Below are 18,187 nucleotides of genomic sequence, written 5' to 3'. Positions count from 1 at the left end.
AATTTTATCGCCAGACCTTGGGTTATCCATCAAGCTCTGTTGGGTTCCTGGACATTATAACATCCCAGGTAACGAGACTGCAGACGAATTGGCCAGACTAGGATCCGAATCAACTACAATTGAAGTAGACAACTCGGTTAAACCACCACTGTGCCATTTCCTACAGGTTATTCACAGACATTACTCTGAGAAAATCGAACAAAAATGGCTGGACGAAATGGGATGCACCATCCCCAAACGAATCTGGCCCAAACTCTCAGAGAAGAAAACAAGGTCGCTGATGTCATTGTCAAAACCCGATTTAAAACTTGTGGTGGGTATCATCACAGGTCACTGTAAGGTGAGGGCTATGACCTCGAAATGGGACAGCGACGACACTGACTACTGTAGGATCTGTCAAGATGAAGAAGAAATCGAGACATTGGAACACTTGCTCTGCCACTGCCCAGCACTCATTAATGTGAGACACAGGCTAGTAGGAGAACTAGTGTCACATGACCTGTCTTCTTTTTCTAACACTGACCCTATAGTAATCCTTCAATTAGCCAGAAGATTCAAGTGGCTAAAGACGACACGGCAAACTCGTCAGCCGTAGATCACATTCTACAACTTTACCTTTTATCTTCACCTCTTCTACCAATCACATTTTTCTCTTTTCTTAACATTCTTTTTTAGGATGAACACAATGGACCTATAGGTCTCCTAGTGGAGCGGTTGCCATATGGTAATCGCGCGTCCTTTAACCTAACCTAACCTAACCTAACCTTGGGTTAATAAAAAGATTGAGATGCGTGAAATTTAAAGACAATCGGTCTCTTGCATCATGTGCATTACAATATTTTCATTTTGAAAATTTCGACCTTTTGTGGGGGAGGTACCAGAAAGAGTGGACCGATATATTCCATCTTCACACCAGACTTTGGGTTAATAAATGTATTGTGATGTGTGTATTTTGAAGACAAGCGGACTATTAAATCACATTTTATAAGAGTTATAATTATTGAAAATGTTGATCTTTTGTGTTGGGACCTTTGATGGAGTTTACCGATATTGTCCATTTTCGCAACTGACCTAGCACTGATGTGAATATTAGAATTTGCAAAGTTGGAGGAAAATCGGATTATTCTTTCTCTTTCTGTGCATTAAAATATTGTCTTATTGAAAATTTCGAATTTTGGGGGTCCAGAAGGAGTGTACTGATATTGCCAATCTCCGAACTCGATCTAAGCCAGATAGACAAACGGACGTACGAACATCGCTAGGTCGACTCCAAATGTCCTGAAACGGATTTGTTCCAAAAATACCTAAGGTCTAAAATCGGCAAAGATATTTCTGAGCCCTGAATATCGTTGTTACGGAGTGCATATTACGGTTGTGGGTAACAAATATAACAAATCGGATGAATAATATAAATGGAAGCTATAGCTGTATCTGAACCGATCTTCACCAAATTTGACATACTAGCTTCTAGATTGAATTCGGTCGTAAGTGCCAAATTCCATCCCATTTAGACAAATATTAGATGTTTGGTGCACAAGAAAAGGTAAATCGGACGAAGTTATATATGGGAGCTACATCCAAATCTGAACCGATCTCGATAAAATTTAGCAAATGTATTTCTGAGCTGTATTTGATATATTTCCCCAAATATTGTTGTTGCAGAGTGCATATTACGGCTGCGGAGGGCAAAAATAACAAATCGGATGAACAATATATATATGTGAGCTATAGCTATATCTGAACCGATTTTGATCAAATACTTATTTTCAGGCCTAATTTGGTTGTATGTGCAAAATTCCATACAATTCGGGCTGATATTACACATTTGGTGCACAATAAAATGCAAATCGGACGAAGACATATATGGGAGCTATATCTAAATTTTGACCGATTATCTCCAATTTCAATAGGGTTCGTCCTTGGACCAAAAAAATGATCTGTGCAAAATTTCATCTGGATCGGGCAATAAATGCGACCTGTACTTTGTTTACAAAAATACATGGACAGACGGACGGACATGCATAAATCGACTCAGAATGTGATTCTATGCAGATCATCAAAAGGAACTATGGGTCTATCTCGTTTCCTTTTGCCTGTTACAAACAAATGCACAAAGACATAATACCCTGACCACCTTGTGGTGTAGGGTATAAAAACGGCACGAGTTTTCTGTTGATTAGGAAATGTCACAATAAGTGTTATTCAGAATAGTCTGGTGCGACAAATGGAGCACCTATTGATTGTGCCATGATTGAACTTATGTGTTGTGGAAAAACAACAACTTACCTAACACGAACTGTCCAAATTTCCGAATTTTGATAAAATCGTCTGAAAGATTAAAACCATTTTGATGGCTTGACTGGATACATTTCTGACTGGACACATTTCATATCAGATATTGAGTAAACATGCATAGCAAGTGCTTCTAGATTTTAATGGCGCATGATTTCAGTTTCCATGGAACTAAAAAACATATTTTCCCAAAAATAAAAATAAAAGCATGTCTCTCAAACATTAATCATAATTTCTATTAATCTTTTGTAGTTTATTCTGCTTCTCATTTTCTTTGGAATTTATACTTCCACCTCCAGGACGTTTAGGAAAATGTAATTAAATTAATAGACATTCATGCAAATTGAAATATGATATACTTGCTATTGTTTTTGTTGTTCCCTGTAATAAGTAATTAATGGCCATTGGTTTGATTCAAGAGAAGAAGAACAACACCCACACCCCAAAACAACTAAATACTAAATGTAATTCTCAAATATTTTGCATTAAATTAAAAAAGAAACGGAGGAGCACTTAATCTATTCCCCCTTGCCCCAGAAAGGGAAATAGTTACCCAAAAAAAAAAAAAACAAGTAAAAAAGCTGTAAGTTCTGCCGGGCCGAACTTTTAATACCCTCCACCATTTGGTACAAATGTGACAATTTCCAAAAAAAAAAAAAAAATAAATAAATAAATAAATAAAATCCGTTAAAAATTCTGTTAAAATCTTAAAAATACCGAATGCCTATACGACGACATGGACCTGCATAGGCAACTTTTGTCATAAGTTATTACAATATTTAAATACGAAACTTGAAGAAAAATCTGTTTATAATGTAGCTAAAATCATCAAAACACCGAATATAGGGGGTACCGTTATATGGGGGCTATACGAAGATGTGGACCTGCACAGACAATTTTCTGACATGGGCTGAAGTATCCATTACGAACTTCACATGCGAAATTTGAAACAATCCCGGTAAATAATGTCGCTAAAATCATCAAAATACCGAATATCGGGGGTTACGGTATATGGGGGCTATACGAAGACGTGGACCTACATGGCCCATTTTCTGTTTTATGCTGCAGTATCTACTTCGAACTTCAAATACCAAATTTGGGACGAATCCGTTAAATAATGTCGCTAAAATCATCAAAAATACCGAATATCGGGGGGTACCGTTATATAGGGGCTATACGAAGACGTGGATCTACACAGATTATTTTCTGTCTTAGGCTGTAGTATCCATTACGAACTTCAAATGCCAAATTTGAAACAATTCCGGTGAATAATGTCGTTAAAATCATCAAAATACCTAATATCGGGAGGTACCGTTATATGGGGGCTATATGATAACTTGGGCCTACATGGCCCATTTACGAACTTCACCTGCCTACTGGCAAAATATACATTTTAGCCCTCTATCTCAATTTGTTCGAAAGATAGCGTGATAACAACAGACAGACGGACAGACAGACAGGCAGACAGACAGACACACAGACAGACGGACATGGCTAAATCGTCTTAGAATTTTACGCTGATCAAGAATATATATACTTTGTTGGGTCTGACATGAGTATTTCGAGGAGTTACAAACAGAATGACAAAATTAATATACCATCCATAGTATGGTGGAGGGTATAAAAAACCAGAGAACGCACACGAGCCTTAACTCAAACTACTATTCCAGGTGGCTGGGCTATAAATAACAAAAAAAAAAAAAAAAAAAAAACAATTCATTTGTAGAGTTTCTCTGTTGCCGCTTCTTCTTTATCTCAGTTTGCCAAAAACAAAAAATTCATGAATTAAGGCTCCAGGATGCAAACGGCTGGCTGTTGTTGTGTGATGCCTCCGGGTTGGTAGAAGTACAAAATCAAAATGTCTTTACCAAAAACAAAACAGCAACGAAAACAACAACAGAAAAACAGAATTAAATATAACTTCAAAAGTTAAAACAAAAGGAATGGAGAAGAGTAACAATAAAAAAAAAACAACTGGTCGGGGTTTTACCTTCAGGTTAAAACAGGAAAAAATAATTTTCATTTAAAAAAACAAAGCCAAAAAATTACCACATTGGTTTTCTTGTTGTTTTTGTTGGTTCTTATGGCAATTGCCAAGCATTAACAGATGTCAGATTTAAAAAAAAAGCAGCTCCACATTTGTTTTTCTTTTGTCGTTTCAGTTCTAGAGGTTGGGGTGGGAATTTGGTTGGTTGTTTGGGTTTGGATTCTGGTTTCATCTTCATTATTTTATTTTGTTGGATATTTATTTTCTATTTTTTGCTGCTGCTTTTGTTGGGAAACCTTAGCACAGATTAAAATTTTGCTGTTCTGCTCTGCTCTGCTTTCGGAACGAAATTTTTGTTATCTCCATAAAATTCCAGGAATAGTTTAAAAATTACATTGAGCGCATATACTTTTTGCCTTGGTATTATCTCTGACAAAGTCATGTACGTTGAATTTTCCCGCATCACCCTGGTCATAGCCGCGACTTTTCAGTTGCCTGGAGATAGAAAAAAAAACAGGAATTCAACAGCATTAATTAGAATCAAAGTAAATATTTTATGTTAATTTAATTCAAGAGAAAATGTTGATAAAAAAATAAAATAAAAATATATTTAACAGGACATCTGTCTGTACAGTGTGGGATAAAAAACTGCAACAAAGTCAAACGCCATAATTTTTACATTCTTTTTTAAATTTTATTGAATAAAAGCAAAAAATGTCGGAAATAACATCAAATTTAAGAATAAGTTTTGATTTGTTCGAATTTGTCACCTTTGGCACAAATTATGGCCTTCAAATGGCCAAACCGTCACATGCTGCTCGAATATTGCTCTGCGGTATTTTGGCCCATTCCCGGCGAAGCTCTTGCTTGAGGTGATCAACACTTTGGTATTTTTTAGTGCCAACCTTGCTTTCCAAAATACTCCAGGCACAATAGTCCAACGGATTGGTATCGGGAGATTTTGATGGCCGTTGTGCGCTGGAAATGAAGCGAGGAACCTAATTTTGTATCCATTCTTGGGTGGTGCGTGCTGAGTCCTGTTGGAATGTCCAAGGTCTGCGGCCAAAATGTTTGCGTGCCCAAGGCTTTAATAAACCCTCCAGAATATTTTCGCGATAATATATGGCATTTATTCTGATGCCACGGTCGATTAATACGAGCGGAGAGCGACCATCGGCTGTAATAGCAGCCCACACCATCACCGTGGCCGGCGCTTGAGTTCTGGCCAACCGAAGGTGTTCATTTTCAGATCATTTTGTTTGTTTACAACTGCTGGACAACGAATGTCTTCTCATCGGAGAAAACCAAATTCAGCAGTTCGTGAAGCAACACTTTAGCTCTTTTGTGTCTATTTCCTTTCAGTTGCGATGTAAGTCCTTGCACTTTCTGGAATTTGGCTTTACCCCGAGCTAATTCTTCAATATTTGCGAATGGAATATTGCGATATGTTCAGCTTACGAGCCATTTTTCGGCCACTGCGACGTGGATTTCGAACAAGTCAAGCCATTTGTGGTTTTCCATCCAAATATAAAGAAATCAGCTTGAATTCCATCACGAATAACCTTTTTTCAGGAAAATTCTCACCAAAATCCTTTTGTACGCTGGTAAACAATATATTGAGCTGTCACTGAAATAATTTTAACAGCTGCCGGACGAGTGGCTTGGAAATTACAGAAGTCTGAAGTTGGTTGCAGTTTTTTCATCTCACCCTGTAGAAGGACATTAGCAACGTCCATAAAAGACCTTTAAACAGTCTTCCATGTGTAGAGGACATTGTATGGGTCTTCTCTAGATGACCTTAAAAAGAAGACTTGTTTAATGGTCTTCTATAAAGATCTACTATAATCAGACTTCCATTTAAAGAGAGAATTCCCATTAAAGGTTCTTCAAGATAGAACTTCTATACCCAGAAGAGCCTTCATTGACCTTCTGTAGACAGATAATAAGGTATATGGACTAAACACATTTCATATATTTTTAGACAGATGACTATTCATCGGGCCTTCTATATAAGAAAACATTTTACAGGTCTTCTATAGACAGAACCACTTTTATATGTTTTATAGACAGAAGAGGTTTTTAAATATGAAGAAAGCCACCTAAACACAGGCCTGCAAAGAGTTTCCCGTCCATAAAAACCATTTAAAAGATCTTCTTTCTATAGAATACTTGTTTGTGACCTCCTGGCTTTAGACGACCTTAAAAGGGGCTGTTTTCTATGGAAGACATGTGAAAAGTCCTCCGATTATAGAAGACATAAAAGTAAGTAAATCTTAAGAACCGGTTCAAGGCCGCCTTCTTTAAAGAGCTATCAAATTTAGAAATAAAACTTTGGATCCGATGTACGGAACAGAATCGAGTTATCCGGGCGCAAATACCTATATCTCTGGATCCAGGAAAGATAAGTGACACATATTTTATTGACTCCCATAATGAAGACTTTCTCTTTTGGGTCATATAAAAAAGTCGGATCCAAAAAAATCTGTATTTAGATTCAACTCCTAAATTGTTTAATTAACGTCATAATGTGATTTTCCGGAATCAGTGTGCAAATAACTATCTGTGGAAAAAATTAAAAAAAATCGGATAGTTTTTATTAGGTCAGAGTTGTTCCAAAACAGGTTAACAAAACGGTAACCTAAATAAGGGGAAGAAGTTCCCCCCTTTTTCACATGTTTTAAAATTTTCGGATTAAAACTCCTTGAAAACCTTACATGACCTCAAAGGGATACTTTTCGTTTGTTTAAGAAAGATGGTTCAAAATCTTTTTTAACGCGCTCGTGAGAAGAATTCATGAAAACTCTAAATCTTATTTAAATGACAGGAATTTTTAAACATTAAGAAGTAAAAAAGCAGTAAAATATCCTCTACCATTTGGAACGAGTTTAGAAATTTTCAAAAAAAAAAAACAAAATCCGTTAAAAATTCTGTTAAAATCTTAAAAATACCGAATATAGCCGTTATATTGGGGTCTATACGAAGACGTGGACCTGCATAGGCAATTTCGTACTAGGCCATTACAATATTCAAATACGAAACTTAAAAAACAATCCGGTGAAAACAAAATCATTAAAATACCAAATCGAGGGAGGTACCGTTGTATCGGAGCTATACGAAGACATGGACCTACATAGACAATTTTGTGTTACAGACTGTAGTACCTATTAGGAACTTCAAATTCGAAATTTCAAAAAATTTCGATGAATATTTACCTAAAATCTTCAAAATACCGAATATACGGGACTTCTACGAAGACCTGGACCTACATAAACAATTTTCTGTCATAGACTGTAGTTCCCATTACGAACTCTAAATACGAAATTTAAAAACAACTCCGGTGAATAATGCCGCTAAAATAATCAAACTACCGAATATTGGGAGGTACTGTTATATGGAGGGGATCTATATAGACATTTCTCTTCCAGCGGGTAATGTAATCAGAAGGAACTCCTTTTGTGGATTTTCAGACAATTTCATCGAAAGGGGGGAACTATACGATATCATGGACCGACATAGCCCACATTCGAACTTGGCCTGCCTGCAGACCAAGGACTGATCTGATTTTAGCTTCCTATCTGTATTCGTTTTGATTCTAGCGTGATTATAAAAGACGACCGGACAGGGCTACATCGTCTTAGAACTTTACACTGATCAAGAATATATATACTTTGTTACGTGTAAAACTCTCCATACTATATGTGGTGGAGAAAATTGTGGGATAACTTGTACCCTTCATTTGCTTTACGTATATAATGCGTATACACGGGTTTTATACCCTCCACCATACATAGTATGGAGGGTATATTAAGTTCATCATTCCGTTTGTAACTCATCGAAATAATCATTTTAGACCCAACAAAGTATATATATTCTTGATCAACATAAAATTCTAATCTCTCTTTTGTCTGCAGGCAGGTCAAGTTCGAAGAAGCTATATCGGTCCTCGATATCGTATAGCCCCCATATAACGGTAACCTCCGATATTCGGTATTTTGAAGATGTTAGCCACATTTTTCAATGGAATTGTCTGAAAATTCACACAAGTAGTTCATTGTAAATACTTTACCCCCTGAGAGAGAATTGTCTATATAGGTCCACGATATCGCATATCCCACATATAACGGTACCCTCGATATTCGGTATTTTGATGATTTTAGCCACATTTTTCAACGGAATTGTCTGAAAATCCACACTAGGAGTTCCTTGTGGGTACTTTATACCTCGGCAGAGAATTATCTACATAGGTCCACGATATCGTATAGCCCCCCATATAACGGTACCCCCGGTATTCGGTATTTTCACGATTTTAGCCACATTTGTCAATGGAAGTATCTGAAATTCCACAAAAGGAGTCCCTTGTGAGTATTCTACCCTCTGAAAAAGAATTGTCTATACAGGTTCACGATATCGTATATCACCCATATAGATGTATCCCCGATATTCGGTATTTTCCGACGGAATTGTCTGAAAATCCATACAAGGAGTTCCTTATGGGTACTTTATACCTCGGCAGAGAATTATCTATAGAGGTCCACGATATCGCATATCCCCCATATAACGGTACCCCCGATATTCGGTATTTTGATAACTTTACCCACATTTTCCAACGGAATTGTCTGAAAATTCACACAAGGAGTTCCTTGTGGATACTTTATACCTCGGCAGAGAATTATCTACATAGGTCCACGATATCGTATAGCCCCCATATAACGGTACCCCCGGTATTCGGTATTTTGACGATTTTAGCCACATTTTTCAACGGAAATTGTACACAAGGGGTTTTTTGTGAGCACTTTACCCCCCGACAGAGAATTCTTTATATAGGTTAATGATATTGTGTAGCACCCATATTACGGTACCCCCGATATTCTGTATTTTGATGATTTTAGCCACATTTTTAAATCGTATTGTCTGAAAATCCACACAAGGAATTCTTTGTGAGCACTTTACCCCCTGAAAGGGAATTGTCTATATAGTTGCGCAATATCGTATATCCCCATATAACGGTACCCCCCGATATTCAGTAGTTTAATGATTTAGATTTAAAATTCTAAGTCGATTTAACGATGTTCGCCTGTCTGCTGAAATCTCGATACAGCCCACATTATTTGACATAGAGCTTCAAAATTTGGCAGAATAATTTATATTGTGTTGATGATTGGTATTGAAAATGAGATATATCGGTTTACGTTTTTATATAGCCGCCATGTAACGGTACCTCCCGATATTCGGTATTTTGATGATTGTTGTCAGATTTTTTGAAGGATTTGTCTAAAAATTGGTATTTGTAGTTCATAGTGGGTTCTAGCTTCGGTAGCGGAACATTGTTTGTATAGGTCTACGTTTTTGTATAGCCCCTATATAACGGCACCTCCCGATATTCGGTATTTTGATGATTGTTGCCAGATTTTTCTACGGATGTGTCTAAAAATGGTATTTGTACGTCATAATGTGCTCTTGCTTCGGTAGCGCAACATTGTATGAATAGGTCCACGTTTTCGTATAGCCCCCATTTAACGGAACCTCCTGATTTTCCGTATTTTGATGGTTTTTGGCTACATTTTTCCACGAATTTGTTCAAAAATTGGTATTTGTAGTTCGCAATGGGTTCTGGCTCCCGTGGCGGAATATAGTATATATAGGTCCACGTTTTCGTGTAGGCCCCACATAATGGGACCTCCGGATATTCAGTATTTTGATGATTTTTGCCACAATTGGTATTTGTAGTTCGCAATGGGTTCTAGCTCCGGTGGCAGAACGTTGAATATTAAGGTCTATGTTTTCCCATAGCGCACATATAACGATACCCACCGAAATTCGTTATTTTAACAATCTTAGTCATATTTACCCATGAAATTGTTTCAAATTTGGGATTTAAGAAGATTTGGTAGATGACAATCCTTGAAGTATAAAATTGTCTATAGAGGTTCCCGTTTTGGAACAGCCCCCATACGACGGCCTTACCCTCTTTATGGTTTTTTGAAAAGTTTAATAGCATTATCCAAACGGTCTTACTGATATTTGTAGTTTAAAGTGCAACACGTTTGATTTCAGATATTTTTATATGAAGATGTTTTCTTCACCCAATAGTGGAGGATATTAAAAGTTCGACCCGTCCGAACTTTATGTTTTTGTACTTGTTGTATTTTTAACTCTTCGTCCATAAACTATTTGATATTCTTTTACCATATTATGTGTCCCAGTTAAAACATTGTCTTGATCGCAATCTAAATTCAGTTACGGGCACATACTAGTCTGCCTATGGAAGACCTGTAATATCCTCTCTAAAAATATCTTATCTTTGTCTTACAATCTATCCAAACCCCCTGGAAGGACCTCCACCCATAGAGAAGTTAGGAAGACTTCATAAATTCAATTCATATCTTTTTTTTTTTTCATTTCCCCATCTCAAATCTGCTGTCACACTGTCTTATTCAAAGTTTGAAAATTGAATTTAACACTTTTCATCATTGACCAGTCGGAATAACAAAATTATCCTAATATGCAAAATATATCCAATAACTTTTCTCCAACAATTCTTTGTTTAAATTTTAATTCAATTTGCTTTCATCTGTTTTTTTTTTTTTTTTTTTTTTTTTTTTTGTGAGCAACAAAAATTGTATACTTAGCAAAATTGTTGTTGTTGTTGTTGTCGCACAAAACTTTTGTTTATGACTTTGTCAAGATTTAACACTTTCAGTTACGTTTTAACTAACCTGGCAACAGTTTGAAATGCCAATTCCACATTCAACCCGGTTTTGGCTGATGTCTCCATAAAGGGTACATTGTGTTCACGTGCCAAGCGCTCGCCATCTTCCCGCTTCACTTGCCGGTCGCTGCTGCTGCAATCCGCCTTGTTGCCTATTGGTGAACACATTTTAGGGTTAAGACGAAGACAGACGGGGTGGGGGGAGAGAGAGAGAGAGAGAAAAGTGAATTGTGTTAATTTAATGAAATTATTGAAGTTTTTCTTTCGTTTTTTTTTTTTTTTGTTCTTTTCTATGCAAATTTGTTACTTTTGTCAAATTGTGGGAGAAAATTCGTTACACGTGCGGTTAGTTATCCCAGCCGCCAGCACTTACCGATGAGAACAATAACCACATCTTCTTGGGCACAATCTCGTATTTCACATAGCCAGGCTCTGATGTTGTCATAGGTTGTTTTATTGGTAACATCGTAGAGGAGAAGTAAAGCTGAAATGAAAAAAAAATAAATAACAAAAATTGATTTAGGCGGAACGGTAAAGGTTTGATTTAGTACTTATTTATTATACCCTACAACACTATGTGTTGGGGGTATTATAAGTTTGATTGGGCCAAAAATTATGTAACACCTCGAAATATTGGTTTCCCATATAGGAAAGTATATATGGATCTTCCTAGCTCGCCGAGCTGAGTCGATCTAGCTATGTATGTCCGTCCGTCCGTCTGTCCGTCTGTCCGTCTGTCCATGTTAATTTGTAATCACGCTACAGGTCGCAATTATGGTCCGATTTTCACGAAATTTAAAATGGAGGTGGGGTTAGGTTCAGAATAGAAGCCTATTTCTTTTGGAGATGATCGCCAAATGTTTAGGGGTTGAAATGGACCAAATACTGAAAAAATGTCGGATTTTGCAGTAGCTATACAGGTCGCAATTATAGACCAATCGACGCGGAATTTCGCATGTAGCTAGAGTTTAGGGCGGGGAAGAAGCCCACCAATTTGGGTGGTCATCGGATAATATTTAGCGGGTAAAATAGGCCATATCTTTTTTGTTGAAAAAATTCGAAATTTTTCATTAAACCTCGAATATTTTAAATCCCGGCGAAATCACAAAGCCATGACAAGGTTACTTCTGATCTTTACATTGATGTTAAGATCCAAAAAATCGAATATATAGCCAATATATGCGACATATTTGTCTATCAAAGAAGATATGCTTGAAAGATCTCTTTTATGTCGAGAACGGCTGAACTGATTTCGACAGTTCTCATTAATTCAGAATGGCCTCTTGACAGGAAAGGAAAAACGTCTAAAAAACGCATACAAATATCTCTCTAAAGATGAAAATATTGATTTTGTAATATTTTCTCATATTTTTTCCATTTTGTCATATTTTTTGGCATATTTTCATTTTGAATTAAACATTTGGTAATATTTCTACAGCTAACAAAACTAAGTAGTTAGGATATCAGGATATCATGTACAGATCGCATTTATGGCCCGATCCATACGAAAATTTGCATTGGTATAAGATGAGGGTCAGAATAGAAGCCTACTCTTTTTGGAGATGATCGCAATATATTTAGGGGTTGAAATGGACCAAAAAACTGCAAAATTGTCAGCAGGTCGTAATTATCGCCCGATCCTCACGCACATTTGAATGGGGGTTACCGGACATTGCAAAAGTCAAGCAGTTTTGGATTGCCATATAAAAATATTCAATGTGTGAAATAATTTACCACTTTTTGTAGACAAAATACGAAAATGTCCATTCCAGTGACTTTTTGGAGAATTCACAAATACAGGAAAGACGCACTTCTGACAATTTTTTAACGCTGATTTCGTTGAATAATGTGGTCAAATGTCTGTATCTCATATAGATGCGTTTCAGTCAAAAACCAATAATAAATGTTAATCTTTTGCCACTTCTGAGAGATTATAGGTATTTGGGAAATATTGGTTCCAGATCTAGGAAGACCATTTAAGTGCAACATCTACCAATAAATTGGAAATGAGCAAATTAGTTTAAGTTGCTATTATTCGGAAATTAGAGAACGAAACCTGATGGTTTTCTTTTATTATTTGTCACAATATCTTGTGGAATTCTTTCGAGTATCTTGCCTATATAAACTGTATCGTTTATTATAGTGTTGTAGGGTATTCAACGGTCGGCCCCGCTCGACTGTAGCCTTTGCTTACTTGTTTTTTATTAGATTTCATATCGTATCCAGGAAAGGGAAATACTAACACAATTAGACTCATTTTACGTCTAAAGGTTTTCCACAAAAAAAACCGAAATACTAATTTTCAGCCAATCGGTCAAGACTCTCGAAATAATTAAAACCAGGGCGTCTTTATATAACGAGCTTTATAAAAACGTAGATTTATATTGAAATATCGAAAAAAAATCTGACTATATATACTCCATTATACGTACTCCTAAAATCCATTTTGTGACTCTGATAGTCTTTGAGAAAATATTTTGGAAAATGTTCTCGTTTGAGATTCCGAGTACTCATGAAAAATTTTTCTTAACAAATAAAATAGTATCAGTCGGTTTTGCCGACAGATGTATACCCCAGCTCTCATTTATGATTATTCAAATTGTTTACCTTTTATGGGAAAGGTTCCGAAGCATTTGGTCAATATTGACAAATTCGTATCGGACCTAAGACTGATATAAATATTACAACGAGCCAAATTTGGAATATATAGGTAACATTCTTCACTTTATATGAGATACGTGAGAAATGTTGAAATATGCGGTCAGATATAGCGGACCGAAGTGTTCCATTTTCACACTTTATCTAATACAGATAAAAATATTTGAAGGAAATCGAACATTTATCTATTTTATGCGAAATCATAAATTTCGATAAAAATACATATTCATATCAGATTTCTGGTTAAGAGAAATATTTAGATATAGCAGATTGTAAAGAATCGGCCATTTGTTTCGCAAATTATGACAGATAAAGGTATTGAAAATTGAGACCCCTTGTGGGTTCGTAGATATATATCTTCTTCACAACAGATCCTGCGTTAGCATCAATATTTGAATGTATTGAATTTTGCAGAGTTGGATGCTTATTTCGCTTTCTTTGAGCGATTTGTTTTTCAAAATCTTGAACCCTATGTGGAGGAGGTATCAGAAGGAATCGTCCGATCTCTATGATCTTTATAACAGATTTTGTGTTTGGTGGAAACATTGAGATGTACCAAGTCTGAATGGAATCGGATGTTAATTTCCACTTTTTTGAGCTTCATGGTAAAAAACATTGAGCTTTGGGTGTGGAGGTACCAGGAGGTGGACCGATATATCCCATCTTCACACCAGACAATGGGTTAATAAAAATATTGTGATGTATAATATGAAGAGAACCGGATGCTTATTTCGGACTTCATGATCGTTTTGGTTACTCAAAACTCTGACCCTTTGTGGGGGAGGTACCAGAAGAAATGGTCCGATCTCTATGATCTTTATAACAAATCTTGTGTTGATGGAAATATTGAGATGTACCAAGTCTGAATGGAATAAGATATAAATTTCCCATTTTATGAGCTTCATGGAAAAAATTTGACCCTTTGTGGGGGGAGGTACCAGAAGGTGGACCGATATATCCAGAAGGGGTGGGCCGATATATTCAATCTTTACAGCAGATCTTGGGTTAAAAAAAATATTGCGATGTGCGTAATTTGAAGACAATGGGACACTTACATCACATTTAATACGAGTTATAATTATTCAAAATTTTGACCCTTTGTGGGAGAGGTACTGGATGGAGTGAACCGATATTGTCAATTTTTGCACCTGACCTAGAACTTATGGAAATATTAGGATTTGCAAAGTTGGAGCAAAATCACGTTATTCCTTATCTTTCTGTGCAGAAAAATAATTTTCTTTGAAAATGTTGACATTTTGTGGGGGAGGTACCAGAAGGAGTGGACCGATATTGCACGTCTCCGAACTCGATCTAAGTCTGACAAAAATTATACGATGTACCAAGTTTGGACCAAATCGAATACTCCCTTCCAGAGTTATGCGCACCAGCTAGACAGACGGACGGACATCGCTAGATCGACTCCAAATGTCCTGATATGGATTTGGTCCAGAGAGACCTAGGATCTAAAACCGTTATTTCGATGAGGCATGTTTTGGCCGTATCAAATGATATATATACTCTCTAGCCATATGGTTGAGGGTATAAAAAATTGGCAATTGATGGCTTCGGTTTTATTAAAAACAAGTAAAAAAGCTGTAAGTTCGGCCGGGCCGAACTTTGAATACCCTCCACCATTTGGAACAAATTTGGCAATTTTCAAAAAATAAAATCCGTTTACAATTCTGCTAAAATATTAAAAATATCGAATGTAGCCGTTATATTAGGGTCTATACGACGACGTGGACCTGCATCATCAAAATACCGAATATAGGGAGGTACTATTATATGGGAGCTATACAAAAAACTTGGACCTGCACAGACAATTTTCTGTCATAGGCGAACTTCAAATACCAAATTTGAAGCAATTCCGATGAATAATGTCGCTAAAATCATCAAAATATCGAATATCGGGAGGTAACGTAATATGGGCGCTATACGAAGACGTGGACCTGCACAGACATTTTTCTTTCTTAGGCTGCAGTATCCATTATCAACTTCAAATACTAAAATTGAACAATTCCGGTGAATAATGTCGTTAAAATCATCAAAATATCGAATATCGGGAGGTAACGTAATATGGGGGCTATACGAAGACGTGGACCTGCACAGGCACTTTTCTGTCTTATGCTGTCGTATCCATTACGAACTTCAAATACCAAATTTGAAACAATTCTGGTAAATAATGTCGCTAAATTCATCAAAGTACCGAATATCAGGAGATACCTTTATATGGGGGTTATATCAAAACGTGAATCTACACATGGTCCATTTTCAGTACCAAGAGTCCTGCAGTAGTAATATACATTTGAGTAAAATTTTATCAACCTACTTCTTTTCGTTCGGAAGCTAGAGTGATTTCCACAGACGGACATCGCTAAATCGACATAGAATAGGGTCTAAAATGTATACTTCGAGGGGTTACAAACGGAATGACAAACTTAATATACCCTCCAGACTAAGGTGGAGGGTATAAAAATGTCAAATGGTAGCGCTGATTGTTTTTAAAAAAATATTTATCAAAAAGTCACGACAGTGATCCTGACGAGCCTTAAAAAAATTTTAAAAATAATCCAAGTTTATGATTCTGATTGTTTGGGATTTTCTTTTTTAAATTCACGTTAGGTGGCTCTAAGGCCGTTGAAAAACATTTGAAAGGCCTACATTTGTGACTCTGATTGTCCTTCAAAAGCATTTTTAACAAATTCACTTTTGTGACTCTGACAGTCCTTGAAAAAATATTCTGAGGGCCTGAGGACTCTTTTAAAAATGTCCAATTCTGTGACTCTAATGGCCTTGGGGAAAATATTCCCAAAAAAAAAGTTAGTAATACTGATGGTCTTTAAAAAATATTCTTAAAAAATCCACGTTTGTTAACTGAAAAAATGTTCTTAAGAAATCCAAATTTGAGATCCTAATGGTCCTTGAAAAATATTTTCAGTATTTTGTGATTATCTTCAAATTTCCGAGCGGTTTTATAAAAAAAGATCACAAGATTTAAATAAAAGCTGATTTGAATATCGTATTCATTAATTCAATGCCATCCTAGAAAATTACCTATAACATACAAATACATACCATGAGCATCTCTGTAATAAGCATGAGTAACACTGCGAAAACGTTCCTGGCCGGCTGTATCCCAAATTTGCAATTTCACTCGGGTGCCATCCACAACCACCACTTTATTCTGGAGGTGAAAGAAATATAAGAAATTTCATTAATGAGTTATAAAAAATAAGTCAATAGTATAATTCAGATATAGCTCTCCTGTAACTCTGCCGTAATATTAAATATTTTTTTTTCAAAATTATTTCTACACCAAGGAATTGACTTAAAAACTTATTTTATTTATTTAATTTAGACAAGGATAAACATTTATCTATACACACACACATCACAATGAATATTTAATAAATTGTTAGTTTATTTAACAAAAACATACTGTTGAATATTTAACTAGACTATGGAAATATTATTTTTAACACTGGGACGCACACACATACATACAAACACGCCGAGAGTGACCGACAGCCACATTATTATATTTACACCAAACTGAAACTAGAACGAGAAGCCATCAACAGATTTCATACATAGATAGGTTTGATTATGAATGTAACAATGTGAACAAACAAGCACAGCAACAGCAACAACACCAACAAAAACACTGAAAAAGGGGTATGTTTTTTATTCAACAACACATATATTGACATTTATAGAAGAGAGATGACATTTACACAATGTTGATAGATATGTAGGTTGTAAACTTTTTCTATACCTGCCACCCAGATGGACAGTCTGCTAGCCTGTCTATCAACGAAGATGGACAGACAGCTGAACTGCTTTTCAGTCATTCCGGCTGTCTGTCTGCCGTTGGCTTTTTTTCTGTTGACATACGTGCTATGTCCATATGAAGGTTTTTTTTTTAATAAAAATGATATGATATTGATAGAAATACATGTCAATAGGGCCATGGAATTGAGATATTAGGGTTGGTAAAATATGCACTTGAACAAAAATATTCGGAGGCCAACTGGTTTTCCTTAACAAGACATGTTGGCCTTCTCGTAAAAGACCTGGTGGTCAGTCTCTCATAGAAGAGTTGAAGGTCTTCTTATTTATTAGACATCGTAACCTACTCATTGCTGACCTGGTGATCATCTCACAGAAGACCTGGTGGACTTCTCTTAAAAGACCTGGTGGCTGATAGTTTTCTCATATGGTAGTCTTCTCATAGAAGCATAGGCTACGTCACTAAAAGAAGATTGGGTCTTTATGGGGCTGGTTAGGTTCCTTTCATAGAAAACCTCGAGGTCTTCTTCCTGAAGGTCTTCCTATAGAGGCTCTTCATAGAAGACCTGCAGGTCTTCTCTTAGAAGACCTCGAAGCCTTCTCTCCGGCTACCTGGAAGACTTGTCCTAGGAGACTTGGACGTCTTTTCCTAGAAGATGTGTTTGTTTCATCATAGAAGACCTGGAGGTCTTCCTCATAGAAGACCTGGTGGTCTTCCTCATAGAAGACCTGGAGGTCTTCCTCATAGAAGA

At 36.4% G+C, this 18,187-nt stretch overlaps 1 protein-coding gene across 1 annotated transcript in view; it reads right to left on the bottom strand.

The window, feature by feature from the left end:
* Positions 1 to 4,295: 4,295 nt before the first annotated feature.
* Positions 4,296 to 18,187, bottom strand: part of LOC101897096 (ras-related protein Rab-26) — a 142,906-nt gene continuing 129,014 nt past the window's right edge. Inside the window, exons 4-7 of the mRNA XM_059126402.1 lie at positions 16,722 to 16,830; positions 11,362 to 11,472; positions 10,996 to 11,140; positions 4,296 to 4,774 (exon numbers count right to left, since the gene is read on the bottom strand). Of these exons, the coding sequence (XP_058982385.1) occupies positions 4,663 to 4,774; positions 10,996 to 11,140; positions 11,362 to 11,472; positions 16,722 to 16,830 (477 nt within the window). The 3' untranslated portion in view covers positions 4,296 to 4,662. The remainder of the gene's footprint in view (positions 4,775 to 10,995; positions 11,141 to 11,361; positions 11,473 to 16,721; positions 16,831 to 18,187) is intronic.

The sequence above is a fragment of the Musca domestica genome, unplaced genomic scaffold (genome assembly GCF_030504385.1).
Source record: "Musca domestica strain aabys unplaced genomic scaffold, Musca_domestica.polishedcontigs.V.1.1 38, whole genome shotgun sequence".
Classification (NCBI taxonomy): domain Eukaryota; kingdom Metazoa; phylum Arthropoda; class Insecta; order Diptera; family Muscidae; genus Musca; species Musca domestica.
The sequence above is the reverse complement of the archived record's forward strand: the minus strand, read 5'-3'. Positions and strand labels throughout refer to the sequence as shown.